This window comes from Macaca fascicularis, chromosome 1, assembly GCF_037993035.2.
Source record: "Macaca fascicularis isolate 582-1 chromosome 1, T2T-MFA8v1.1".
NCBI classification, from domain to species: Eukaryota; Metazoa; Chordata; class Mammalia; order Primates; family Cercopithecidae; genus Macaca; species Macaca fascicularis.
The window spans coordinates 68486461-68513947 of record NC_088375.1 but is presented as its reverse complement, the minus strand read 5'-3'; the positions used below and the strand labels follow the sequence as shown (position 1 = coordinate 68513947).

At 47.3% G+C, this 27487-nt stretch overlaps 1 protein-coding gene across 5 annotated transcripts in view; it reads left to right on the top strand.

Annotated features, from left to right (window-relative positions):
• The window catches only part of KCNH1 (potassium voltage-gated channel subfamily H member 1), a 452274-nt gene extending 425220 nt beyond the window's left edge, over positions 1-27054 (top strand). For 4 of the 5 annotated variants that reach the window (XM_074035584.1, XM_065541211.2, XM_005540745.5 and 1 more), the window contains one exon: positions 21285-27054. In XM_074035584.1, coding sequence (XP_073891685.1) covers positions 21285-22142 — 858 coding nt within the window. In that variant the 3' untranslated portion in view covers positions 22143-27054. The remainder of the gene's footprint in view (positions 1-21284) is intronic. The other variant, XR_012432717.1, reaches the window with a different exon arrangement.
• Positions 27055-27487: the final 433 nt, after the last annotated feature.

Genomic DNA, 27487 nt, shown 5'->3' with positions numbered 1-27487 from the left:
CCTCAGGGCCAAGATTGACCCTCTGGTTTCAATGGGACCAGAATTCTGCTCCCCAGCTCCTGGGACAGCCAGCCCCAAGACTCTATCACTGTTGCTTGGATGGATGCTGTTTGGTTAGTCCAAAATGACACCTCTCTGGAAGTTAGTTTTCTCTGTCTGACCTCCATGTGTTACACTAGGTGAAGGTTAAACCCCCAGGGAGGAGAGACTTGTGAGGCCTGCAATTCTTCTCTGACAGCTTTGTCAGCAACTCAGGGGCTTGAGCAAGCAGACAAATGAGAATCTGCAGGCCTGTGAACTGACCTTCTCCTCTGGAGAAGATGACAGGTCTTGTCTATCTCAGGTACTTCTCAGCAGGTGCCCTCGGCTCTTTTCCCCACCCTCAGCTTGGCAGGGAGTGGTAGAGGGGAGGGAGGATGAAATATGTCTTTCCTTCTTCAAAGGTGCTAATGCAAGTGAGATCAATTCTTGTCTCCTGCACAGGGGCTGCCCCACCTCCCTACCTTCCTCTCCCCATTTCTAGCCTTGGAAAATTCAGACCAAGGACCCCTCACCTCTACCCAACCCTCCCAACCTTCAACCCCACAAACCCCAGAGAAGGGAGGGAGACCTTGGGCTTGCAGCCTGGCAATGAGGTTTCTAGATGGATCGTTTGCTGTCCCTGGCTCTGCAAAGTGTGTGTAGGGAGGAATGGTATTGACCAGTTGCTCTCCGTGTGTGTGAAAGCATGAGCCAGTGGAACTGGGTTTAAATAAAAGACCAAATTATGTGTAGGTTTATAAAATTCACTGTTAGATGACTAGATACAGATTTGGCTACTGAGGTATATATGGAATGTTAACTCTAAACCTTCAAAAGGAGAATAGCATTTAGGTTTGGAAGAGCCATAGATCTTGTCTCTCTCAGCCTCTGTCATCTCATTTATACAAAATAAGGACACTTGCCCCATATATGTGATCCCAAATGAGATAATGTGTGTGCTGGCTTTCTGTCAACCACAAAGTAGGAACAAATGTCAATTTTCATATTGCTAATAATGGCAGAAGTAATGGCTGTCTTCATGGAACAGTTTAGAAAGTCACTGGCTTGAAGACAGAGCGCTAGACCAGGTCCCTTCTGGTTTTAGCATCACCCTTGGGCTCCTCTGCCTCTGTTATCAGAGGAAACAAAGGAGGAGAAATAGGAGTGAATTGAAGGAAAGGCTGTGATAGGCCTCTAATCTTCTAGGTGTGGCGATTGTTATTAGAAATGAGGTTGATAACCTAAATGCTGAAATGGCCAGGAAGTCAAGGACCCTCCTGCTATTGAGACAGCAGAGCATTGTGCTGCTCCTTAGCCCCCTCCCTTCCTTCAACTATGATCAGACCTTCCTTCAGACTTCATAGCAGGGGCAGGAAGGGCTGCTGCCTTTGACACATGTTGTCAGGTGGCACCAGAAGCTTTCCCCACCCTTGACCCAGGGAGATTGAATTGTGATGTCCGCTCTGGCCCAGGGCACCTCTCCTTGCCCTGACATTGTTTTATTACACTAACAGCGGCCACCGGTGACAGTCCTGGAGAGGTGTGTCTTGTCTCTCTTAGAGCACTTGGCCTATGGGGTGCACCCTACACTTGAACATGGAGCACCATCTTTGAATACTGGCCTCCCCTTGCTGGCACCTGAATTCTAGCTGTGCCTTCTATGCCCTCCTGCTTTGGGGCTGGGCCAATTCACAGTATAATTCAAAACTAAGCACAAGCCCGAGATTACAGATTTTACATAAAAATCCATACTGTCCCTCAAAGATCAGATGTTTCATGACCACACACTTCTCTGTGTCCTGCTCTCTGCGGGCCCTGGAAGGGACACAGAAATATGAGACATAGTCTTTGTCATCAGAGATTTTATGGGAGAGTTAGGAAGGCAGCATTTAATCTTGTCTTTTGTAGCATCATCATTGAAGAAAAACACAATGACACAAGCAAATATATGTTAATAAGTAGTATTTATTAAATGTGTACTAGTTGTGTGTTAGGCACTTTACATGCATTATTTCTTTTAGTCCTTACAATTACTGTATAAAGCAGGTAGGCACTGTTATTAGCTCTATTTTATAGATGAGAAATCTGATATCCAAAAAGGTTAAACTTGCCAGTGATGTATGAGAATGCTTGTTTCCCCACACCCTGTTATCAAAGTGTGGGGTGAGACTTCCGGATTTTGAGCAATCTGATAAATTTCAAGAGTAGTATCTCAAGAGTAGTTTGAATGTGTACATCTCATATTATGGGCGAGATTTAGCATTTTTTCTTATGCTTAGCAGTCATTTAAATTTCCTTTTCTGTGATCTCTCTTATCTATTTAAAAAAATAGGAATATTGGGGTCTTTTATTATTTTTAGGAGCAGTTTTTGTCATATTATAAATTACAAGTATTTTCCCATTTTGCCATTTGTCTTTTAACTTGCACATGTTGTTTTTTGCCGTGCAGAAGGGATTTTTATATAACCAAATTTATTTTTATTTTATGACTTCTGGATTCTTAAATTAGTTAGAAAGGGCTTCTGGTGTACATTTTAAAAATTAAAATAATAAAATTGTGTTAAATTTGGGAGATTAGCCATAAACATCTATTTCTTCACTTTCCAGAAAACCCAATGAAATGATACAAAAACCATTTTTAAAAATATAGAAACCTAGAAGGACTAATTTGTTAAAACTTGGGAGAAGAGAAAGTAGCAGATAAGTAATTTTGAAAGATGGAAGGCAGACGGAGGAAAGATAACTGATTTAGTAAAGTGGAAGAAGCTGCGGCACAGATGCAGAAGGGGCTAAAATGGAAAAGGAGCCTTTTTTTTTCTCTTGCAAAGCCCAAGAAAGCTCTGGCCTTAGAAGCACAAATCACCATGGGGTGAGGAGGAGGTAAACTGCAGCATTAAAATTCAGGGGGTTGGCTTAAAGTCCTTATATGGGATGGAAAGAATTCCAGCTCTACAGCTCTACCTCATGCAACCCAGTGACTATAGAGATAACTCAAGGATCAAAAGAAAAATGCTTACAATAAAGATATAAAGTCCATATATCCATGAAACAAAACAGGATGCTATTTAAAAATTCAAAAGAAGCAAAGAGCCTTTGAGTTTTAAAAAATAAGATAGTAGAAAATTTAAAACATAATAAAAGTCTGGAAAATTTAATCAAAGAAATCTTATAGAAGATAAAAAGACAAAGAATAAGGAAAAGGGGGAAGGGGAAGTTAATAAAATTCAAACATCGACTCTACATTTCAACTGATAGGAGTTCAAAGAAAAACAGAAAATGGAGGGGAGAAAAACTATCAAAGAAAATAATATAGGAACACTTTTCAGAGCTGAAGAACAAGAATCCTCAGATTGCAGGGCCACCAAGGGTCCAGGTCTTTGAGTTAAAAAGACCCACATCGAAGCACAGTGTTGTGAAATTCTGAAACTTTCAGAGGTTAAAAAAAAATCTTTAAATCTTCCAAAGTGATACAGTAAGTTACACTCAAAGGATTAGTAATCAGAATGGCTATCTTAATCACAATGCTCACTTACAGAAGCTAATAAACAAATACTTTGAAAATTCTGATAGAAAAATGAATTTCAGCCAAGAATTCCATGCCCCAAATTGTTATTCAAGGGTGAAGATAAAAAATATTTTTTAAGAATGCAGGAATTCCAGTGGCTTTGGGGGCATGTTTTTTCCTGAAGAACCACTAGGGGATGTGCTCCAGCAAAATGAGGAGAAAACTAAGAAAAAGAACATAGCCATAGGTCAGCTAGTGGCGGCAGACCCCAGGCCTGGAAAACAGCCAGATGATATTTGAGCAAGGGTACAGATGGCCCCAGAAATGATGTCTCCGGGGGAAAAAATGGAACTAATGTTTTTAGAAACATGGAAAATATTTTGGGGGGCACATGATAGAGGTATTCAGACGTGTGAAGTAAATTAGTGATGGGTTTATTGGACAGCCAGGCAAATAAAAGAAAGATGGAAGGAAGGAAGATTAACTTCAGGGAAAAGGGTTATATTAAAGAAAAAAAAAAAGAAAGTTTGTCCAAGCATTGCTAATAAATAACAGCCAAAATTCAAAGCCAAGGCTGTCTGATCCCAAGGTGGTGCCTTAGAATCTTAGAAGAAAGCTCTGCTACAGAGAAACTTTGCGACCTTAGTAAGCCACTCTCCCTCTCTGGGCCTCAGTATCCTCATCTATATAGTAATTGGTAACTATACGAAAAGTACAAACCAAGCCAGGCATGGTGGCTCAGACCTGCAATCCCAGTGCTTTGGGAGGCTGAGGTGAGAGGATTGCTCAAGGTTAGGAGTTCAAGACCAATCTGGGCAAAATAAAGAGACCCCTGTCGCTATAAAAAATAAAAATAAAAATAAACTAAAAAGTACAAACCATAAATGAAAAGAGAAAAATTTGATCATTAAAGTGAAAAACTTTGAGACAACAAAAGACCACAAAAAATAATTAAAAGACAAGCTATGGACCAAGACAGTGGTTAGCAAACTATAACCTGAGCCAATCCTGGCCCACCATCTAGTTTTTTAAGTGAAGTTCTATTGGAACACATCCGTGCCCATTTGTTTACATTTTGTCTGTTTTTGTGCTATCGTGGCAGAATTGAGTAGCCTGCAAAGCCAGAAATATTTACTATCTGGCCCTTTACAGAAGCAGCTTGCCAACTGCTGGATTAGGAAAAGATTTTTTTTCCCACAGATGTAAATAGCAACAAATTAAGGCCTAAAATATATACAGAGAGATGACAAATCAATAAGAAAAAGACAAAGAGAATACAGGGTTAAGGTGGGAAGAAAGAGCAGATTGTGGTGCTGTTGAAACCCAGGCAGAGCAACTTTGAAGGAGTCAGAAGGTTCTTGGACCCAGGTGTGCTCTATACTCCAACCTTGGCCTCACACTCCTGGCCAGAGGGGCCCAGATGAGAGTATGAAGCTGGCTTGGACACCCCATACCTGCAGCAGGGAATGCGGCGAAGCTTGTGAGTTATGTCAGTAGGCAGTAAAGTGTCTGCTCCCTGTACCAAAGATAGCATTGTTTCATTCCCTGCTTGGTGTTTCCGTAAGCCTCTTAGTGTGTTTGTCATTCCTGGTGGCCTTGGAGGACAGTATAATTGTTGCAACCATTACATATAAAGAGATGTCTTTTGAACACCATCTTTGGTGGCTCATCACTTCCTGACTTGCATGGTGGTTTGTCCCTTCCTCACTTGGCTGATTTTCAAGGGGCTGTAGCAGGACAGAAGATTCTTCCTGAGATGGGAGCGGGATCTGAGACCATCAGCTCCAGCTCTTGCTGTCCCAGCCAATTTCATTTAATCCCTGGGAGTTGCCACTGATGAGTGGCTGAGTCCTTGGCAGCTGGTCAGGAGGAAGGCAAAATAAGCTTGGGTTTGTGGACTCATACCTAGGTTCAAATACCAGCCGGCCCTACCACTTACTAGCCCCAAACACCTTGGCGCCTCAGCATCCACATTCATAAAATAAATAATAGTAACCCAGCTGCCAGCTATACGCATCTGGTTAGGTTAACTTTTTAATTATTCTTTACTCCAGGAAAAACTCATGTGTAGGATGGGGTCATTGGTGAAACATTTTTGACATGTCATTGAAAATTAGAGATGGGGCAGGGTTGGGGGTTGGGGGTGTGGAGCACAGGAAGGCACACAGGAACAGGTAGGTCCTGCCAGTGGTGGGCAGAGAAGCTCTTCAGCCACCTTCTGTCCAGCTTCTGTGGTTCCCTCTGTTCTTAGCTTGTGCCTAGTGGCTGTGCTTGCTGCCTGGGGATCCACCTACCTAGAGTGGATCTACCTAGAGAGATTCCACTCCTGCTCCAAAGATGGCTTCTCAAAGCTCCTCCTCAGCAGAGTGGGGCTCTCCTGGCCATTATTATACTCATGCTACAAAGGTATTCCTCTGCCAGTCTTTCTCTGAACGGGTCTGTGTCCACACTGTGCCCAGGTTTGGCCAAATACAGCTCCTTTGGCCAGGCATAGGATTGTCCCTCCTGTTGAATCAGTGGCACATGAGGGCCACATTCTCAGTAAAGGGAAGGCAAAACCTTCAATCCAGGGTGGGGAGAGGCAGGCATAGTATTTATTGAGCACTGGGGATGCCATGTGCTTTATGTACATTGTGTCTCATTTAACCCACATGCCTACTCCACAGAGCCTATTGTTCTCTTTACAGTGGGTACAAAAATGGAGCAGAGAGACTCACTTGGGGAGCAGAAGGTCCAAAATATAGGAACAGAGTGTAAGGTAGAGACCCAGCTGGAGAAATACGCTTACTTTATGTGGGTCCGTTGCACAGTAGGCTGGGAGATGACAGTGGTGCAAAGGAAAGGGAGTCTCATTTTCAAATAAAGGTGGGGAGTCCCTGTTCTCTCCTCCTAGTATCAAAGAAGAAGGGGCAGCTGCCTGTGGGCTCTGCAGGAGGATGCAGGCTGGATGGTAGGCAGGCACTGCAGCCCTCGGGCTCTGGTGGCAGGTCAGCCTGGGTTCAGCCTCTTACTCACTGTGTACAGTCTTGTCCCCAGCTTCCTCCTCTCCATAATGGGAATGGTAATAGTGGCTACCCATAGGGTTGTTGTACAAGGTCATGGAAATAATGTATGTGAAGTGTTTAGAACAGAACCCAGTACGCAGGAGAGCCCAGCATCTGGCAGCCACTGTCATTATCAGGTGACATGGGGCTCCCTCCCCTCCGTGATTCTAGTACATAAAGGCTCATTTCTTTGCCATTTTGATGGCTCTATGCCCCCTTCTCTGCCCTTTCTCTTGTTGTTTCTTATTTCATGTTACCTTCCTAGTAAAATCCTTTAGCCAGAGATCCTTCTCTTTCTCTTTTACCTTCTCTTCATCTGGTTATGGTATATCTATTCTTCTCTTAGGGCCTTTGTCCGTCTCAAATGCCCTGTTCCCCTGGACTAGGAACCCACTTCAGCTTTCTCCAGACCCCTTGGCTCTTGGGGATTTCCCGCGGGCTAAGCTGTGGGAGGTGCCAGCCCATGGTGGTCAGAACAGATCTTGGTGGGGGCAGTCCGCAGTGTTTATTCTCCTTCTGCCTCCTCTCCAACCAAGAAAGCCAAGATTGGTCTTACCTGCTTCAAATATGTGGGCTGGTAGCTTATAGGTGTGGAATGGGAAAGCTAAACTGTCCAGATCCTTAACTTAACTGTCCAGGTAGAGCTTTCAACCTCTAGGTCAACTGAAATACTTAAGGTTACTCCTGGAGTGAACACACCAGCCTTCCTATTCTATATTGGATTCAGTACTAACTTTTGCCATTTGTGTATACTGACAGAAGGAGAGAAAAGCAATCCACAAACTGTCTATCCATATACCTACAATGACAGCACGTGAAAAAATAAGTAGAAATGATACAATTGCTTGATATGCACCACAAGTCCCCTAATTTTGCATTATCTGCTTCCTGAAAATTAAAATGCCACTTTCCCAGATGCATTGATGTGGATTACCGTACCAGGAACAAGGATTGCTGGGCACGTGTGGCTGATGGAAGCAGAGGAGGGGCCTTGGAAATACTGCCCTTGGCAAACTGCATGGCCATGCTCCACATGGGGACTGGACTCCAGGAGTGAGGAGCCAGTAGTCCCTGAGCCCTGGCCATGGGCCAGAAGGACACAACCTCCCCGTACCCGCCATGGCAGTGAGTGGTAATAACATGAGTATACAGTCTGCCAGGGTCAGACTACGGATTTTGTGTGAATGTGCAGTTTGAGAGACAAATTACTTGCCTTGCTGCCTTAAAAAGAGGAGCACCTCAGTGCGTGATCTGGGATTGAAATCAATGCATCCCACGTCTCCATTTGGCAAGAGCATCTTGCAGGCCTGCAAGAAAGATAGATGAATATTCCTGAGGGAAAAGTTGAACTCTCAACCCCCAGGCCTGGAGCCCAGTCCCGCTGCGGGAGGCAGCACAGGGTCTGGGTTATCAGCAGTCACAGTTTAGCATAATCCTCAGAGGAGTTCAGTTCATGTCCTAGCACAAGCTCAGAGCCTGGCATAAGCAGGTATCCTGCCCATGTTTCTTGGGCCCAGCAGGAAGACCCTCTTGGCCCTCAGGTGCTCAGCTCTCTCCAGAGCTCTGGTGACCTTCCCAGGGAAGCTTCCCAAGCAAAGCAGCATGAATTTCTTCCCTTCCCAGGGCCCCTTAAGCTCTGGAACGTGTGGGTTCCCAGCCCTGGTGGCAAAGTTTGGATATCAGCAGACTTGGGTTCTGGTCACCCACTGACTGACTGAGTAAACCATCAGCAAAGGACTTCTCTAAATTTGGAATTCTTAACTTTGAAAGAGGAATGAGAATTAGTTTCAATTTCACAGGCTTGTGGTTGAGAGTTGGAAGATAAGTTATGTAAAATGGTTAGCATCAACCTGCTCAGTAGATGGCTGTGTGTTACAGTTTCACCCAGGGCCACAGTTGGGCAAGTGATGATTCATCAAAAGACAGTACTTCTAAGATGGACTTGGATAAAATTCTGCCTCCTTCCCTGCACAGGCCTCTATGCGGGCTGTTCTCTGAAAGCTTTAGGAACAGCAGATCCTCTGAATGAGGAAAATAGACTGAGTAGCAAGGAAGAAAAATGCCCTTTCCCCAAGTCCTGGTAACCAAGGAAACCAAGAGACATTCAAAGCCTTGATTACTGACAGTGGCAAGGGTGACATTAGCCAGTGCCCCCCATAAAACGAGGACTGGGTTACCAGGTGGGAGTTCAAGTGTCTTTCTTTCTCATGCTACTAGTTTTTTGGGAGAAAGGTATCAGCTCCCATTAGGTTTCAGTGGGAGCGCCTACCCCCTTGCTAGGCTTGAACCCGAGCTCCCTCCCGCACACAATCACTCAGGGCCCAGTCAGGAAAACAGAAACTGAAACTATACTAATTTTTTAAGAGAGGATTTAAATCATGATGTTGGAGTTGAAAGGCTAAAAGAGCAAAAAGGAGATGCTGAGGACACCCAGGGATTAATAATGGAAATAAACAGCATTCTCTACCAGGGCTGGGAGCACAAAAGGGCAGTATTACCAAAACCTAGGAGGCTGGAGGAGGGGCCCTAGCTTTGGTGAGTGGGTGTTCCATGCAGCCCTCTGAGAAGGGGTGTTGCCTATCTTGTGCCAGGACCTCTGAGGAAGAGGCACCTGTAGCTCCTCCCCAGACTTCTGGAAAGAGAGCTTGGCTTGACCCGTGTCCCAGAGAGTGGGGAGAGCTGTGGAGCTGCACCCTGACTGCCCAGGTACACAGCTGAGAGCTGAAGAAGCTTGTGCAGGGAGTGACCAGAGAAACTGCTGGAGAGTGGGGCTAAAGCTGACCGGGGCTGCTGGAGCCATACTACAGGAGCTGAAAGCAGGGAGGAAGCCCCTTCTCTCCTCCTCCCGCCTATCAGTCTCCTGCCAGAGCTGCCACTGGTAGACCCTAACAGGAAACCAGCCGGCAAGGGAGTCTGGGTAACTTACTGGCCGGTGCCTAGCCAGTAGAGTGTGGAGGGCGGACTTGGTGCTAATTGGCAATACATAAAGAGCTGATGCACACATCCCGGGGCTCACTGTCTCATTTCATCCTCACGATATTTCTCTCTTGTAAAGCATATTATTTCCAAATTATAATAGACAAAGATAGAAGTTAATTGACTTGCCCAAGTCACGCAATCTGTCAGTCCCCAAATAGTTACTGAATGTTTGCTGTGTGACAAGTACCCTTCTAGTTTTGGGACCACAAAAATGAACAAGGTAGAGTTTATTCTAGCAAGGAGACTTGTCTTATTGAGGGAGGGAGGGACAATGGGAGTAGGGAGATAATTCAAACACACAAAGAGATAGATGAATATATTGATAGTCTCAGGTGCTAAAATTGAACACAGTGTAAATATACTAGGTGTTAATGGGAGATAGGTTAGAAATGGTCCAGGTCCTAAGGGACTGATGTTAGCACTATATACCAAGAACTCAAGTGAATGACCAGTTACCATTCTGAGTCACCATCACATCTGTAAACTGGGAGTAATGCTCTCACAAGTGGAAAAGTTCCTCATGAAAGCACATTCAACAGAGCATCTCCCAGAGCTGCTGTCATGACTAAGCTGGATAAAGTAAAGGACTTGAGCCGCTGGCGGCAGCTGCTCAGGAACTCTCCGTTGCCCCCTCTCATTAGGAGAGTGGCGTCATGGCCTGGTGGCCCCGTCCATGGCTAAGAATAGAGCAGTGCCAACTCTGTAAATCAGTGTCAGCATTCTAAAGAGAGGTTGGATTGTTCTAGAACAGCCTCTGAACCACCATCCTGATTCCAAGGAGAAGCAAACACTGTATGGGCGCTGTCTCCCATCCCCCCTTCCCTTTCTCATTCTCAGTTGGTCCTTCTGTAAAATGCAGCTGTTTCCCAGATCAGCTCAGGCTGGGAAAGCTGTTGGATCATCAGCTTCTGAAAGGAAGAGTCTTAGCTTTCTTTAAATGTGGACCAGCTATCTCATACATTTCATACATTGCTCTGTATTCAGTAGGCACTGCATAAAGAGTGTTTGAATGGCTGATCAGAGCTGTTTCCTTGTTTAATGAAGTTTCAGAGAGAATATCACCTCTCCATAAAGAAAGGACCTGAGGCTTAAAACCCCAGTCAGAAATTTAGGTTTGGTCGAAGAATGGACATACAGAGCCGTGAAGTCCTGTGAAATCCATCACAAAACAGGCTCTCCCCAAGGGGCCTGGGACTAGGGACTGCCCAGCTCCAGGGGGATTCCCTGGGAATTTTGGACTACAGACCTCACTGGCTGAGAGTTTCTTCCCCACCTAGGGGACAGGCTGTGGCTCTGCTCCCCACTGGGCATATTCCCTGCAGACAGAGGGCTCAGGCAGCATGGATAGGATTACTGCCCACTCCCACCACCCTTCAGCTGTTTTTGGCTTCAGATCCAGTGCCTCAGGCCTCTACCCAGGATAGGATACCTGTCAGTCACTAAGGGGAAAAAAAAAAGCAGAGGGAGAGAGGGCTGGGAGTAGCTGGTAAGAGGAGCTACGTGTGCAGCTGGTACACTGGCATCGAGAAGGGGCATCTTGTCTGCTGAGTACGTGTGTGTGTGTCCTCGAAACATGAGTATGAAATATGTCCTATGTGGCTGCCTTACCCTGTTTCCCCTGTCTTTACTGGCATGATCTTCATTCTAGGCTTAGGGCACTGGCTCTCAAATAGAGGTGGAGACTAAAGGGCAGAGAGGGATGCAAGGAGAGTAGTGCCTAGATGTGTATTTGGAAAAGCTCCCCAGGAGATTCTGTCCCTCTTACTGGTTGGCAAGTGCTGCTGGAGGTGGGGAGGGCAGGGGTTCTAGGCTTCCCCATTATGCACTGCCTGAGTGAAGGGGCAAAGACAGGAGTCCTGAGGGCTGCCCACTGGGGCCACATGCTTCAAGGAGCTTTTAATGGAAGTAGGAAGAGGTTCAAAGCTCCAGTCTGTAAGACTTGTCCTCCTTTGAGGGATCAGAGTGGAACCTCTTGGGAGTGGAGACATAGGCAGGCAAGCAGACTCCTAAAACTGCCTCTGGAAGGGCTAAGGGAAGGCCTGTGTTTTGCACATGCTTCCGTCTGGTTCCTAGGATGGGAGACAACATTAGGGGCCAAAGCCCTCTAGGAGTTAGTAGCATGTGTTTCCCAGGGATACCCACAAGGCTGCAAATGCCCCTCAGGGACCTAGTGCAGGTGAGGCCACAGGTTGAAGTTGGTCTGTCAAAAGAAGATGGCCACCAGTCTAGGCAGGGACCCTTATGAGAGTGAATAAGATGATGCCTGAGTCTTCATGGGATGGCACTGATGGGTTGGACAAGTCATTCTTGATTCAGGTTCAGGTTAATGAGGTGCAGAGTTTGCAGATTGTATTTGTTTCTCCTTGCATCATGAACTGGTGTGTATGTCTAGAAGCGGGCCATGTTGTGTTTTATCTGCCCGTTCCTCTGCTTCCCTGGGCCATCCCCTCTATATCTGTCACTAGCTTTAGTCACAGTCTTCTACCTGGCCTCTCTTCAGTTGCTCCTCCCACCCACCCACGTGGGGTTCTGATTCCTACTGACCTGATTATCTACTTCACCTTCACTGAAGAAGAACTAGGTGGGAAGGGAGACTGCTCTGGCTAGGACAGTAGAGTTTGAGGGGTCTCTGAAACACTGATGTACCCATGCTCAGTGTGGGAATATTCAGGCTGGGACTAGAAAGAAAAGCAGCATTGGTTTATAAATGTGAAGGAAGGGGGGCTTCTCTCAAATGTTATTTCATTGCAACTCCACAGGAAGAAGAAGTAGGAACTGTACAGAAGACAACTAAGGCTTTGAAAGATCAAGTAATTTCCTCAGGGTCTGAAACCAGCACACGGCGGGTGTGGGCACTTACATCCATTGTCTTGTTGGCTTCTATGCCGGCCTCAGCTGCGTGAGGATAAATACTGAAGCAGAAGGGAGAACAGCTGGCGAGGCCTAAGCGCAAAGGGCAGGGCTGTGGACAGGGCCTCCGTTAGGGGAGGGAGAGAGGAGGAAGTGGTGAAGCAGACCTTGTGTTCTAGTTTGAGGGCTGCCATACAAACGACCACAGACTTTGGTGGCTTAAAACAAATTGCTTCTCTCTCACAGTTCCGGAGGCCAGAAGTCTGAAATATAGTTGTCTACTGCCTTGGTTCCTTCTGGAGGTTTGGGGAAGGATCCATTCCAGGCCTGTCTTAGCTTCTGGTTGCCGTCAGCAATCCTTGGCATTCCTTGGCTTGTAGCTACATAACTCCAGTATCTACCTCCATCTTCCCCATGGCCTTTCTCTGTGTTCTGCATTTTTCCCTGTCTCTTGTAATGGCATTCATCACTGGTCTAGAGCCCACTCTAATGCAGGATGATCTCATTTTGAGATCCTTACCTTGCTTACATCTGTGAAGAACCTTATTCCAAATAAGGCTGCCTTCTGAAATTCTGGGTGGACATGCCTTTCGAGGGTCACAATTCAGTCCACTACACTGAGGGAGCACAAAACAAGGAGAAGGTGACAAATGTGACCCCTAGTGAAATGCCAGAGGATAGCAACTCCTGCACAGCAGTGCCATCTCTTCCTTGAGTAGCAACCCAGGGGCACATCTCATTCTCTGGGTGGCACTGAGAAGGAAGGATACTCATCTGTCTTGGGTTTGAACCTTCCTGAAGAAAAAGGAACAGGAGCATCTGTGGGAGTCTTTCAGGCCCCAGGTTGGTCTGTCAAAAGAAGATATGTCCAATCCACCTACTGCCCATGTCTGCCAGTCTAGTGGGGGACCTTAGAGGAGTGAATAAGATGATGGGATGGCACTGATGGGTCAGACAAGTCATTCTTGATTAATGCCAGAAGAAAGTACAGATGCTGCATGGTGATGGGAGGGGCCTGCCTGTTAGCAGTGTGCTGAGAGCCAGTGGACCAGGTCCCCTGAGAACAGAACAGCTCTAGCCTCTAGGGTTTTCCAGGATAAAGGCCACTGGGACATCTGTGCATTCCTACTCCTTCTGCCTAGTGCTGGGCCCAGAGGTCACGAGTGGTCAACAGGGTAACTGGTAACCTCAGCATCCTTCAGGGAGGCAGGATTTTCCAGTAAGCCAAACAGTTGGGCTCATGTGTTGCTAGCCCTCTTTTTCAACTTAACCAATCAAAGTCTGGGCTCCACCCTAAGTCATTGGTTCATCCTGACAAATTAAAACACCACATAGCCTAATGCATCTAAAGAGGCATTCCCTCTTTAGATCCTCTGGGAATCTTGGCTTCTTGGCCTCTCGCCTTCCCTTGGCCAGATATTCTACTTCCTAGTGCTGCCCCTGAATTCTTTAGAGAAGTTGCCAATGGACAAAGACGGAGAGACACTAGTGGAGGTCATCAGCCTATACTGAGAGAAACTGTCCTTTGCCCTAAAACCCAAGGCATTTTCCCTAGAAGAATGGCCTCAGACATGGTGTGGGCAGGGACTCCAGTTGCCCGGGTTTGGCTCACAGCTCCACAGCTTTGTCCTCTTGGGCGATCACTTACTCTTTCTGAACTTGGTTTCATTATTTGAAAAGTGAGGATAATAATGTACCCACCTGCTGGGGTTTCCTCGAGGATGGCACAGGTCCAACATTTAACACAGTGCCTGGCACATCAGAGCTCTCCATCAGCATCAGCTCCTCTCACCAGGACTGCCACCACAAAGACACTGTTCTTCCCTGGCTGGCGTTTCTGCCTTTGTGTCTTGGCGTGGGCTGTTCCCTGTTTGGAATACCCTCACCCAAATTCTTTACCTTTTATACCTAATTCTAGCTCATCCTTCTAGAATCATCTCAAGGACCGCCCCCATAAAGAGTAATACATAATACATTTACTGAGCAACCATTAAATGTCAAGCACTCTCCTTAAGGGCTTACTTACATTATCCAACTTAATCCTTATAACAGTCCTGTGAAAGCAGTTGTATTCTGTGCTGAAACTGAGGTTTGGGGAACACGATCCAAGTCCACCTGACTTCCAGCGTGTGCACATGCCATCACTCCATGCTGACTCCACAGGCTCCTGCCCTCGCCCTCCCACCCTGGGCCCACTTTAGCACTCTGTGCTTATGATGTGAGTTTACTGCTCTATCTCCCGAGCCTGGCATCCCCTGGAGGACAGTGCTGTGCTTTGTTCCCTCCAGCCTCAGGCCAGGGCAGGACACAGCCTTAGCTGAACTGGCCTGGGTCCCTCTGGGGCCCCCTCCCCTCCTCGAGGCTCAGGGCCTCCCATGTTCTGGGCTGTCACGTATTCATCATGATACCAAGTAGAAAATGTAGCATTTGATTCCATTATAACAGAAGTGATCTTTCTGAGGGGGTTGAGAAGTGGCCTTTTCCAAAAGTAAAACCCAACCAACTGCCTTATCCTATCTGCCCATCTGCAGTTTGTTTTTCCATGTTTTAAGTTTCTTAAATGGCCCAGTTTGTTAACCTTCATGTTTTATGCTCTGCCATAAAACCAGGCAGGGTGACTGGTGGAGGAGGCTGGTGGGTGAGGAAACCACAAGGAAAGCTACGTCAAGTGGGCCTGTGGGGATGTTAGGGCCCTTCTGACGCTCGGCCACTCACGGTGCTTGAGTCAGCACCAACATGGACCCCAGCTCTGGGACAAGAGGCCTGGCTCCTACTAGCAAGGAGCTATAGAGTGTGTGCGCCCTGCTGAGTGCTCTCAGACAGTGGGTGCTCAGTAAATGTTTGCTTGGCTTTATGTCCCCCCACTCTAAGACAGCTTTTTGTCAGATCTAAGAAAGAAAGAGTTGAAGGTGGTTGCGGGGCCTCCCCGTTTCCTCTCAGTCATCCTTCAGGGACCAGAGGCTGAGTGAGAGACCAGGGTCATCCCCCACTCCAATCCCAGGTAGCACCTAGGAGGGCTGAGTCTGGCTGGAAGTGTGAGTACAGGCAGAGAGGTGCGCAGGAGGCTGGTGTGTGTGGCCACACTCATGTGAGCACAAGTCCATGCACAGGGGACAGCAGAGTAGCAGTGACCTCACCATCCATCCATCCAGGGGTTCTGAGAGCCTAGTCAGCAGACCTGGGTCAGGCTGCCCATGTCAGAATCACTTGGGAGCTTGCTGCAAATGCCAGTTTCTAGCCCTGCCATGGGAAATTCTCACTCACTAGATAACCTCTTCAAGGGGTTCTGAAGTGCAGCCAGATTTCAGAACCATTGATCTGGTACAACCAAGGAAGGATATAACTTTCCCAAGGTCACACAGTGACTAGTCAGTGGCAGAACTAGGACCACTCCAAGCCAGTGCTCTTTCTACTGTTGAGCATTTCAGATTGGGGACATGTGTCTGAATCCAAGAGAAAATCATCTAAATCCCTTTTGATATATCCATAGATTTCGATGACTCATACCTCAGCTCATATATGCAAACCACTGAGGATTGACATTACATATGTATTTTTATTCCACAATCTGAGTTCTTTTAAGTAACTGTGCGCCCACTTGGGTGTCCTCCTCACATTCTCTTGCTGCCAGAACTCCAGCAAGTCCATTCCCCTCCTAGGCCTGCCTTTCCCCCATGCATGAGACCCCGAGGGGATGACTCCTCCCCTTGGCCTGGTCCTGGCTAGGGCTTGAGAACAGGTTAGGCTTGAGAGGAGCCAGGCCCTCTTAATGTAACCCAGAAGAGGTGGTCGACTATCCTGGCTCACGTCAGATTCCAGGGGTATTGGTTTTTCAAACCTAGTAGAAAATAATTACCAAGAAATCCCTATAGCTTAAGGATCTGAGTGTCAATTCCATTCAGCTCAACAACCATTTTAGTCTTCCCAGACTTAGTGCCGTTGCTTGGTGCGAGCTTAGAGGGATGCCAAGTTGGATGAGCAAGGCACAGCAGCGTCCCTGCCCTCCAGGCGTCCTCTGTCTCCAGGTTGCAATAAGTCATGAGCTGCTCAGCATTCTGAGCAACATGTCAGGCTAGAAAAATATATGCCCCTGTGGGCTGGCAGGACTCTGGCTGGATCCAGGAAGGATCTGGACTTATCCCATTACCAGTGCCTTGAAACCATGCCAAGAACAGAGTAGTTTTCTATCACCAGGGCTGGGCCTTTTCCAGTGCAACAAACTCTCCAGACAGACCCCAGCACTTCTCTGTTGGTGTGGTCCCTGACTAAGGATCTGTGATGTGAAGAAAGAAGGCAAGAGCCAATGAGCAGTTGTCCTCATTGCAAAAATGTTCATCTCAGGGGTACTTTTAAATGTCAGTTCCCTGAGCTCATGTAAGAGTTCAAAAATAAAATCAGCCAGGCAGAGATGATGAAATCAGTATGAGGTCAGTCTGCAATGAGGATGAGTGAAAATGGAAGTCCTTTAGGATTTTATTTTCACACCATCCTTCAGGAGCCTATGTGTGGTGCATAGAGAAGTTACCTGTGATCTCTTTTTCTCTCTCCCCATTAAACCACAAACATTAGAAGCAGATTTTTGGAGGGAGGGCAATATACATCACTTCTTTTGGCTTCACAAACGAGGATGGCTATAGCCACAGAGTTTGGATTGACCCTGGCCTGTCTACCAGGGGGTAATGCATCTGCAATGGAGTCCTCAAATCTCAAATTCCAGGGGCTTAGCGAGTGAGTTAGAGATAGGGGCTCCCCTTTAGCTGGAACAGGAAACATCTGCCCATCTGTCAGGGCTATACACAAATACAGAGAACATCCCATACCCTACACATTGATATAATTTTAGTGTTTTCCAGAGGGGTTCTTTCATTCAAAAGAGAGGATCTGGGGGAACTGGCTTAAGAAATGCTGCATATAATGTCTTCCTCTTAGACATTCATAAGGCACATTAGCGTGGTAAGGCTCTGAGAAGTCCTGCAGTAAAGCAACCCATTTAACACTGCGGCTCAAACGTACCTAACCTTGGAACTTCTCCCACCTCATAGTACCTATTAGAGCATCATGGAATACTTTGGACAGACTTGTTCCCCAGACCTCCATCCATCACCTGTCCAGTACAGGGAGCATCCTGGGTTACGGAGTTGGGAGTCATGCCCATCATTCCCAGGATACGCTCTTGCCATGGGAAGCTGTGGAGCATCTCCAAGCAGACGGAGAGCTGCTGTGGCTGGTGCTGGTGGCACAGACCTCATTGTCATGAGTCATACAACCACTCCTGCCCACTCAGATCTAAAATACTTGGCAAAATGCGTGGTCATGGCTGCCTCTGAGACACACTCCATGACTAACTTCTCCAGAAAAGCAGTTGAAGTTAGTAAGCAGAGCCCTTGACTCCAGATCAGCAAAGCTGTCAGACCACATCAGCTCTGTAAAAATTCCTTTTGCCTTGTCTCCTGGGGGTGGCAGGTTTTACCTCCCTGATTCTCAAAGGAAGAACCAGGCATTTCTGCAGGATAGGAAGTTCTTCCCTGGCTCACCTGTCCATTGGTTGAGACAGTGATGTTCAGGGGGGCTGCCTATCACACAGGATGATGGAGGGCAGCCTAGGATGACACTTTGGAAAAAAAGCCTGCACAGATCCAGAGACCCGTGGTTCCACCAACAGGCCCTGTCTGTGAGTGCCTGAACTGCCCACATCGACCACACAGTCATAACACCTGAATATGCTGGCTGGTTCAGTCCAGGATTCTGACCCATGGGGCCTCTGGGGGACAAGCACAATGTAGCCACACCCTCAAGGAGGAACTCCCACTTCCCCTCCGAAATGTCCACCATGAATTATGTTAAGCCTCTTTGGATCAGTTTTTTGTTGACTCCTCAATATCTGAAGAACTTCCTTTTCATTAGTCTTAGAACATCTCAAGTCTCAGAGGCTGCCCCTGACCTTTGATGTTGAGAGATGTGTGTCCAGGCCAAACTCTGCTTTTTATAACATTGACTATGACCTCTGTGATTTCATCTTTCCAGGAAGAAGATATTATCCCACGGATTCATTAGCCAATATTTATGTGTTCTACATTGCACAAATATTTATTGAGGGCCTGCTAGGTACCAGGCACTTTGAACAGCTGGAAATTGGAAACAAAACGGAAAATCATTGCTCTTTCAGGGCAAATAATAAGCAAACATTTAAAAAGTAAAAAATACAATGTGACCTCCAAAGTACTGTTCTGAGCCCTCAGGGACCTTTTAGCGGGATAGGATATGTTTGTGTTCAGGAATTGTTGCTTACAAGGAATAGACCTGCCCAAACTTGCTCAAGTGAAAAAGGGGGATAGTGTTAGGAATCAGATATCCTGCAGATATAAAGGGCAGGAAAAGAGCAATGAGCTCTAAAAGCCATCATCTCTCTTGGGTACATTCACATTCTCACCCACTTTCTCCTTCCTCTTTTCTGCATTCCTTCCCTCCATTCCACCTTCCTTCCTATTCTCTTCTCTCTCCTCCCCTCTCTAAGAAGGCATGTGAGTAGGCAGAAGAGAGTTGGCCTCTCTACTACAAAGGGATACAAGATAGAGAGTAATCAGGACAGAAGAGCAGTCAAACTGTAGAAAGGGCCATTGGAGTGGGGAGGTAGGAGGATAACTTACAGCACATTGAAATCAGCGAAGACTTTCTGGAGGAGGTGCATTTGCGCTGGGTCTTGGTGTGAAGAGGATTTGGATGCCCAATGGAGAGCAGAGGCCATTCCCAGAACAGAGTACAGCGCGTATAGAGGCATCCAACTCAGAGCACAGAGAGAAAAGGGTCCCAATCACTCTACTTATCACTTCCCCATCTCCCCATGAGGACTTTATTGGGTTTCTCTGTCCCTCTTCAGGGTGGAGAGGATTCTCCCGAGTCCCACTTCTTGGATCTGCAAGCCAGACTATAGGGGCAGTTGGGGTACGGCTAAAGAGGGGACCAGAGGAGGCAGGGATGGGAGAAATGCTGCCCAGTGGAGGTCAGAAAGTCACATATCAGAATCCAGATACTAGCTGGAAGATTTAACCACCCATCCACCTGTTAGTGACCTCAGTGTAAAGTTATCTAGTGACAGAAACTTTGACCAAGAAGTTAGTGCACAGACGTGGGCCTCTAGTCTGCCAGTGATTTGCTGATGGATTCCTAGCATCAAACAATTAACTGTTTATTTGGCTTCTCTGTGTTGGGCACTATAAAACAGTCGTCTTGTTGGTCATACCTGAGAACCTACTGGTGACAGCACAGGGCAGGGCCTCTTGGAGGAGGTAGGGCAAGTTGCGTGTCATCTTCAGCTGGGGGCCTTGAAAGGGCGAGGACAACAGGAGCCATTTAAGCATCTCCAGTGGGCCAGTGATTTCATATAAGTCATCCTGTATCAGCTTTATACCAAGTCTGAAAAGTAGAGATTTTCCTCACTTTTTAAGGAGGAAGCTGAGACTCAGAAGTTAAGATACCTGTGTGAGGTTACATGGTTAAGTAATGGGGCTGGGACTTAAACTTAGTTCTTTCTGACCCCAAACCCCTGCTCCTGGCATGACACCATGTGTGCCTCCCCAAGACTGGTGGTCCTATGGCAAGTCCCTGGGACAGGTTCTGGGTGGGTCTAAGTTGCCTGCCCAGGGCACAAAGTTTCCCAGATTGGGATGATGAAAAAGCTGCTGTTCTCCCTTACCACAGGCCTCTCCTCTACTTCTACACAATCTCAATACCTGTAGTCCTCAAATCAGAAATTTACACTAAAAAGACAACCTATTACAGGTTGCGTCTCACAAATTCAAACATGATGTGGGCCAAAACATGTCCCAGAGTCTAACTGGCACATGCAATATAAGCTAGAAATTATGGGGCTTTCCCATAGTCAGATGCTGACCCGGGGAAGGCCCCCGTAAGCTGTGGCTTATGCTGCACTCAGGGCCAAATTCATGAGTCTGTTTTGCTGATGGTCCATCCTCTGCGTGAAGTATTGTTATCATTAGTCATTACCTGCTGGCCACCTAATGGATCTGGGGTTTGATACCTTGGGTACAAGTCCCCTCTAGGCAACTTACCTGTTAGGTGATATTTAGCCACTCTGAGCTGCGGTTTCCTTATGTCTGAAATGGGGATAATAACAGGTGTTCCAGTGACTTCACAGTGCTGTCAAAAGGAATACATGAAGTAACATTAAAGTGCCTTGTGACCTGCAAATCACTGTCCAAGTGTGGGTATTATTGTTAGGACAAGTTTATGTTCAACTTTATAGACGTTAGTCTACTGTAAGCTCACCAAGGACAAGGAGGACTTCCGTGTGAGACTGGCTTTTACTTTTCACAGCCAACCACATTCACTTAGGGTCCAGATCTGTGGGTGGCCTTGGAAACCTTAGCTGTAGCCTTGCCAGGGGACTTTCTTGCCCTGAAGTATGGTTTAGACCAGAGATGCTCCAGCTTTTGTACAGAGATACTAATGGAGTAGGTCTGAAGTGGGGCCAGAAAAATGATATTTGAAAGGCTCATGAGATGATGCTGAATTGCAGACAAGGACGGATTTAAGGGAGGCTAGGACAGTTTCCTGGGAAGATGCTCTTTGGATTCTTCAGCCTCCTGGCATGTGGGGAGGGAAAAAAATGGGATCTGTTCCTCTTGAAGGGAATGACAAAGGGAGTCAATTACCTGCTGTTGGAAAGCTGGGAGTCAGTGTCAATAAAAGGAGGGTGAGGTCAGTCATAGAGAAAAGCCTCGTGAGGCCTTGCAGGCTGTGAGCCCCAGCCTCTTGGCAGCAGGTGGACTGGAAGGAGAGGGCCATGATAGGCAGAGGGGCTGAGCTGGGCTGCTGCAGCCAGCATGTGGCTAACATGGCATGTCGTTCTCTCTCTCTCTCTCCAGATTGTGTTCCGGAAGATCAGTGACGTGAAACGTGAAGAGGAAGAGCGCATGAAACGAAAGAATGAGGCCCCCCTGATCTTGCCCCCGGACCACCCTGTCCGGCGCCTCTTCCAGAGATTCCGACAGCAGAAAGAGGCCAGGCTGGCGGCTGAGAGAGGGGGCCGGGACCTGGATGACCTAGATGTGGAGAAGGGCAATGTCCTCACAGAGCATGCCTCCGCCAACCACAGCCTCATGAAGGCCAGCGTGGTCACCGTACGTGAGAGTCCTGCCACGCCCGTGTCCTTCCAGGCAGCCTCCACCTCCGGGGTTCCAGACCACGCAAAGCTACATGCACCCGGGTCCGAGTGCCTGGGCCCCAAGGCGGGCGGGGGCGATTGTGCCAAGCGCAAAGGCTGGGCCCGCTTCAAAGATGCTTGCGGGAAGGGTGAGGAATGGAACAAGGTGTCCAAGGCTGAGTCGATGGAGACACTTCCCGAGAGGACAAAAGCATCAGGCGAGGCCACGCTGAAGAAGACAGACTCGTGTGACAGTGGCATCACCAAGAGCGACTTGCGGCTGGACAACGTGGGTGAGGCCAGGAGTCCCCAGGATCGGAGTCCCATCCTGGCAGAGGTCAAGCATTCTTTCTACCCCATCCCTGAGCAGACGCTGCAGGCCACAGTCCTGGAGGTGAGGCACGAGCTGAAGGAGGACATCAAGGCCTTAAACGCCAAAATGACCAATATTGAGAAACAGCTCTCTGAGATACTCAGGATATTAACTTCCAGAAGATCCTCTCAGTCTCCTCAGGAGCTGTTTGAAATATCGAGGCCACAGTCCCCAGAATCAGAGAGAGACATTTTTGGAGCCAGCTGAGAGGTCTATTAAAAGAAAAGTCAGAGACAGACACCTACAACCTTGCCGTGACCACCATCCCTACCACACACGTCCACATGACCAACAATTTTCAAGTAGGCTTTTCCTGACAGAAAAAGTGGGGCCAGTGGCTTAGACGCGCTCTTTCTCTATCTGGAAAAAGATACGGGAAGGGTAGCGTGCCCCTACCCTGCAAGGTGGCAGCTGCATCTGAACCATCTTTGCACAATTTTGAAAGAAGGGACATGCTGTCTAAAGGGTATTTTCCTTCATTTTTAATTTTTTACTACCATGATATTTGTAAAAGATAAACTACCAGAACAGAGCAGCAGCCATCTGGGGACTGGTGGGAAAGTGCCGAGAACCTCTCATGTATATACCATGCTGGGCTCCTTTGCCAAGACCCCCAACGGACTGTGGTGGGCCAGGGACTTCCCGGCATCCCCGTCCTTGTACAGCCTGTGTCTGACATCACCATGTTCTCCTGTAGTTGTCATTTGTAACTAGCTCGGGACAAGCGGAGCTTGAGGGACAGGAGGGTAGAGCCCGGAAACTTTCTGTCTCATGGTTAAGGCCAGAAAAGCAGCTGCAGGTGTGGTGCATGCCGCCCATAGACATTGGAGCTGGGAATCCTCAGGTCTCCTTTCCCAAAGGTGATGAGGCAAGGGTAAGAGCTGGAGAGGGGTCCTTAGGATCCAGGGGTTCTCTGCGGTGCGGCCCACAGCCTGCTCCTCTGGGACAGTTGACAGGGAGGGCTCTGGAGTCCCCAGCTGAGCCTCTGGCCGTGCTCCATGCCGCTGGCCTCACACACAGGCTCCCTTGCCTCTGTTCCTTCTTGGCCTCTTCCCAAGTGTCCCCGTGGCATTCCTCAGGGTATGGAGCATCGGCAGGAAGGGTCATGAGCCCAGAGTTGCTTTATTAACAAAGCAGACACACACAACCTCAGAACTGTAGCAAGTGCTATGTTTATACTTTGATTCTCATTGGGATTGCCCTGCAGACCTTTGTATTTTGTTCGCCGCACGGGGTCATTATAGGCACTTGGGAGCCATGCTGGGCCTTATTTTAAAGCCAGTCTCTCTATTTCCTACTAAAGTCAGTAGGATTTCAAGAGAAAATGGCAAAAGATTTCAGGATCATGATTGTCCTCTCTTCAGGAGCTGGAAAGAGAACGAAGCAGTGAGTTTCCAGCTATCTCTGTAAGGTGATGGAGAAAAGTGGCCTTGGAGCCGTGGCTCCCAGTGATGGTCACAGGGCTGCATACGGGCCATCCGAGCCCTTATGCCACGATGCTTGGGGACAGTCCACTGCCTCGTGGTCACCTAAGTCAGGTTATTCATGTGCTTGGGCTTCTCTCAGTGGCATCTGAGAAAGGAAAGGGGAGAAGTGTCTTCCAGGCACAGTGGAGCTGGCCAGGGCACATGCCCTAGAGAGAGGTGTCAGGACCCCAAATACTGACAAGCAAGGTTAGAAGTTCAGCTCTGAAGAGTCAGCTTGGAGGGAATGGAATTGGGAGTACAGGTGACAGCATGGACTTATCCAGGGAGCTTACCTTTGCCTGTGTTAGATGGTGACCCCATCCCTGGTACCTCTGCCCTACCAAAGATACTCAGTGTTTCTGAGAGCCTCTGGTCCGAGCCTACCCACCACCCCACCCCGCCTCGCCTCCTTAGTCCTGCCCAGTGCTCACGGTGAGTCCCAGGGCTGGGCCCTCGGTTGTCTGTGCAAGGCAGGGCTGACCTCTCCTGGTTCACAGGGTTGGCACAGATGGCCCTGGGAAGCCAGGGCCTGCGAGCTCAAGGGAGAGTCCTGCTCCAGGAGCCCTAACCTCATATGTAGCTTCTCACATGAGGCTTACAGGGGCTGCCCCTAGCTTCTCCAGGCTGTGACATAATTAGATTTAGCCTCAGGTGGCGGCATGCAAAGAAGAGGAATTCTAATTTCCTGAGGCCGAGTCACAACTGTCTGACTTTGGATAAAGCTATGAGGCCTTCAGCCTCTTTCACTTGAGAAGCTGCCAACCAGTCCTTGGGTAAGAGCCCGTAAAATATCTGGAATCCCATCTGTTGGCTGCCCCCTAACATTCTAGTCTGCCATTTCTTAAACATGCTCCTCAACCTGCTTCTGAAGTTTAGGAGCCACCACTTTTAAGGCAGGGTAGGCCTCTAATCCACCCCCAAAACCCAGCCTCAGAAGCACCTGCCCCTGGAGACTTTTTGTTGCCTCCCAGCTCTCCGGGGACTTGATGGCAGGCTTCTTGTCCAGCACTCCATAGCCAATGTCAAGAGGCCCTGCCACTTCCCTCCAGCTCTGCCTGAGGGAGATGGATGTCCATGAAATCTCTCAGACCTCTGGGCATGAGGGGCAAAGATGATGTAAGGCTTTGAAGTCCAGACATGTTTTAGGGTGGAATGTAGCTTTGGAAATGCACTCCTGAATCAGTGCAAACTGGGCTCATGACTGGAAGCCAGCTCCTGCAGCAGGAATCTGTTCCTCTTGGGGTCACAGGTGCACGTGTGGGTGCATGGGCTTTATTCTCCCGTAATCCTCCCTAGGATTTGAGGGATTTTTTGCTGTAATTGTTTTCTCTGAAAAAACATTGTGTAAATGAGCCAAACCTTTCTCCCTTCCTTTTCACACCATGAACTTGGCCGCAGGCTGCTTTGTGCTGCCTTCCCATGCCAGGATGCCACTCTGGGTTCCCGAGCCAGGACCATGTGCCTCAGACACCACTGACCTGAGCCTTCCAGTATAAACCATTATCTGGTGGCTGGAGAGAGATTAGGGAAACAAAAAGTTACTAGGTATGGGACAGAACATTTAGACTTCAGAAAAAGTATGCCAAGAGAACAGATTTGCCCAGGATATATGTTTTTCCTTTTTGAGGAGTGGGGGCATGATATGTGGCACCATTGTCTAGTAAGTGCTATTTGATTTCTACTAAATTCTTTGCTTTGAATGTCATTCATACTGAAGCTCCATTTCCCAGAGAATATCCTGACAGGCTGCTTTGAAGTGGGGAGGTCTTGTCCCTGTCACTTGGCTGCTGGTTGAACATGCTCCTCCCGGCTGATGGAGGGGGTGGGTTTAGGGTTAACTCTGATAACTGAGATGGTCAGTGAGGTGGTGTTTGTTCTTGGTGGGGGGGCACTGACTCCAGCAATGGGCACTGCCATCCCATGTACTTACAAAGGGCTCCTCCACTGGACATGACAAGATAGCCAAAGGACAGAAACAGAGGGGACCATTTGGTTGAAAAACCAAATTATCTAGTGTACAATTAATGCAACTCATTGCATTAATTAATGCAATGCTACATTATGCTAACAAGGTTACAACATTAATGCTACAGGATAGCCCAAGTATTTAAAAAACTGAGCCCATTTCGCAGCCTTCCAGCAAACTTTTGGAAATACATTTCTTACTTGATTTCTTCTTGTTATCCAACCCCTGGGGGCCTGTTTTACCCTCAACCTCTTTGATCCAGTGTGCTGCTGTTGGCCAAACATCAGCCCTTTTGCTGGAATCCTCCTCTTTCAGAAGTGGGGAGGGCTGAGCAGGGGTAAAATTGTACTACACCACCCCATCCCATTCAGCAAACTTCCTCTCCAAATCCTTAGTTGGAAGGTATTATACCAACTGTCTGTCAGGCTCTTTGAGCCCTTGTGGGGACTCTAGGAATACTAGGTATAGGAGGATCCTCATTTTCCCTTGTTGCACTGACCACTCTGTCTCACATGCATACTCTGGGAAATTTTAGGAGCCCTGGTGGAGATAGATACACATTGCTGATGTGCATTTGAATAATAGATTGTACTATGTCTTGCAATAAAGACGTTTAGCCTTAAGACCCTTGAATGGAACTCCAGCTGTGATAGAGCTGCCAACGCCCCTTCCTCTCTCCTCCCTTATCACCTAGTGTTGCTTAAAGAGGAGGCCATTGAGGGCACACTTGATGCCCCAGCCAGCCTCCCTCTGTTGCTAAATCATTGTTATTGCTCTATATACTGCCTTCTCACTCGCTTCAATTAAGATTACCTTCACCAGCTCCTGTGCCCTCCATCTGGAGGAGACTTCATGATCCTCTCAGCACTGACTGCAAACAAACATCAGAGAAAAAACCATTTTCTCACCAAAGGTGTTCATGTTGAGAAGTTTTAATTTCTACCCCCTACAGCTCAAAAGAATCAATGTGAATTTATCTGCAGCTTAAATTCAAGTGAAACTTCATTCTCATGTAAGCATATCAGACTTACTTATTCTGGAACCTCTAGAACTGGACTTGAATTCCCTGCAGGTGCCAGAGCGGTGGGTGCCCTCCCTGCCTGCCATTAAACTTTTCTTACAGCCCTTGTCTCTTTATCTATCTGGCTTCTGAGTCATCCGATGGATCCATTAGTTGTTCAATGAGAAGTTCACAGATCTCGTATCAGGATATAAACTGATCTTACGTTAAGAAGGATGCACCCTCCCCTAATGAATGTATTCTCTTTATATTCCGATGCTGTATTTGTGCATTAGTTGGAGACTGTCCACATCCGACGTTTCGCCGGCACCTCAAGGACACTTCTACTCATGAGCAGTTCACCATTCTGGGGCTTCTCCTTATATTAATACGCTTTCCATTGAGTCCTGCCAAATCCTTTATTGGGTTTTTCTTTTTCCTTTGCATCTGTCACTTTGTCCAAATGAGCATGAATAAACAAAAGTGTAAATGAGCTGATACTATTTTTGTGGTCAGCTGAGGATGCTGCCAAGAACACCACTGTATATCTGTGGCTTGGGAATGTTAAGAGGAACGTGCAGGCCCCTCCATTGATGATATTCCCTTCTCAACATTTTTAAACAAGCACAAATGATATTTGTAAAAAAAAGTTTTATTTATTATGGTAATAAACTATTTTATACATGATACTTGCTTTTGCCTTTCCTTAATTTTAGGTCACTGAATTGGCTGTTCTGGCCTAAGATGACATTTGTGACCTAAGTTGTGACCTAGGATGGTATTTTCTATTCAAGAGTTTGGGAAGCTCTTATTTGGACAGCACTTACAGTTTTTTGAAAACTTACAGTTCCAGATTCACCAAGACTGTGTGTCAAAGTACCAAATAGTGAGAGAATGGACATGAACGTATGTGGCTGTACGATCTTAAGGTCCAGCTGCAGTTGCTGTACAAGGGCACAGATGTTGACCTCAATGCCTGGTATCACGGAAAACTGTATGACACATGGATCTGATACACCAGAAGCTGACCACCACCCCCCCTTACTTAGATGTACACTTTTTTATTTTGAACAATTTGGATTGAAATTTGTATAAAATATCTTAACGTTTCCCTCGCACC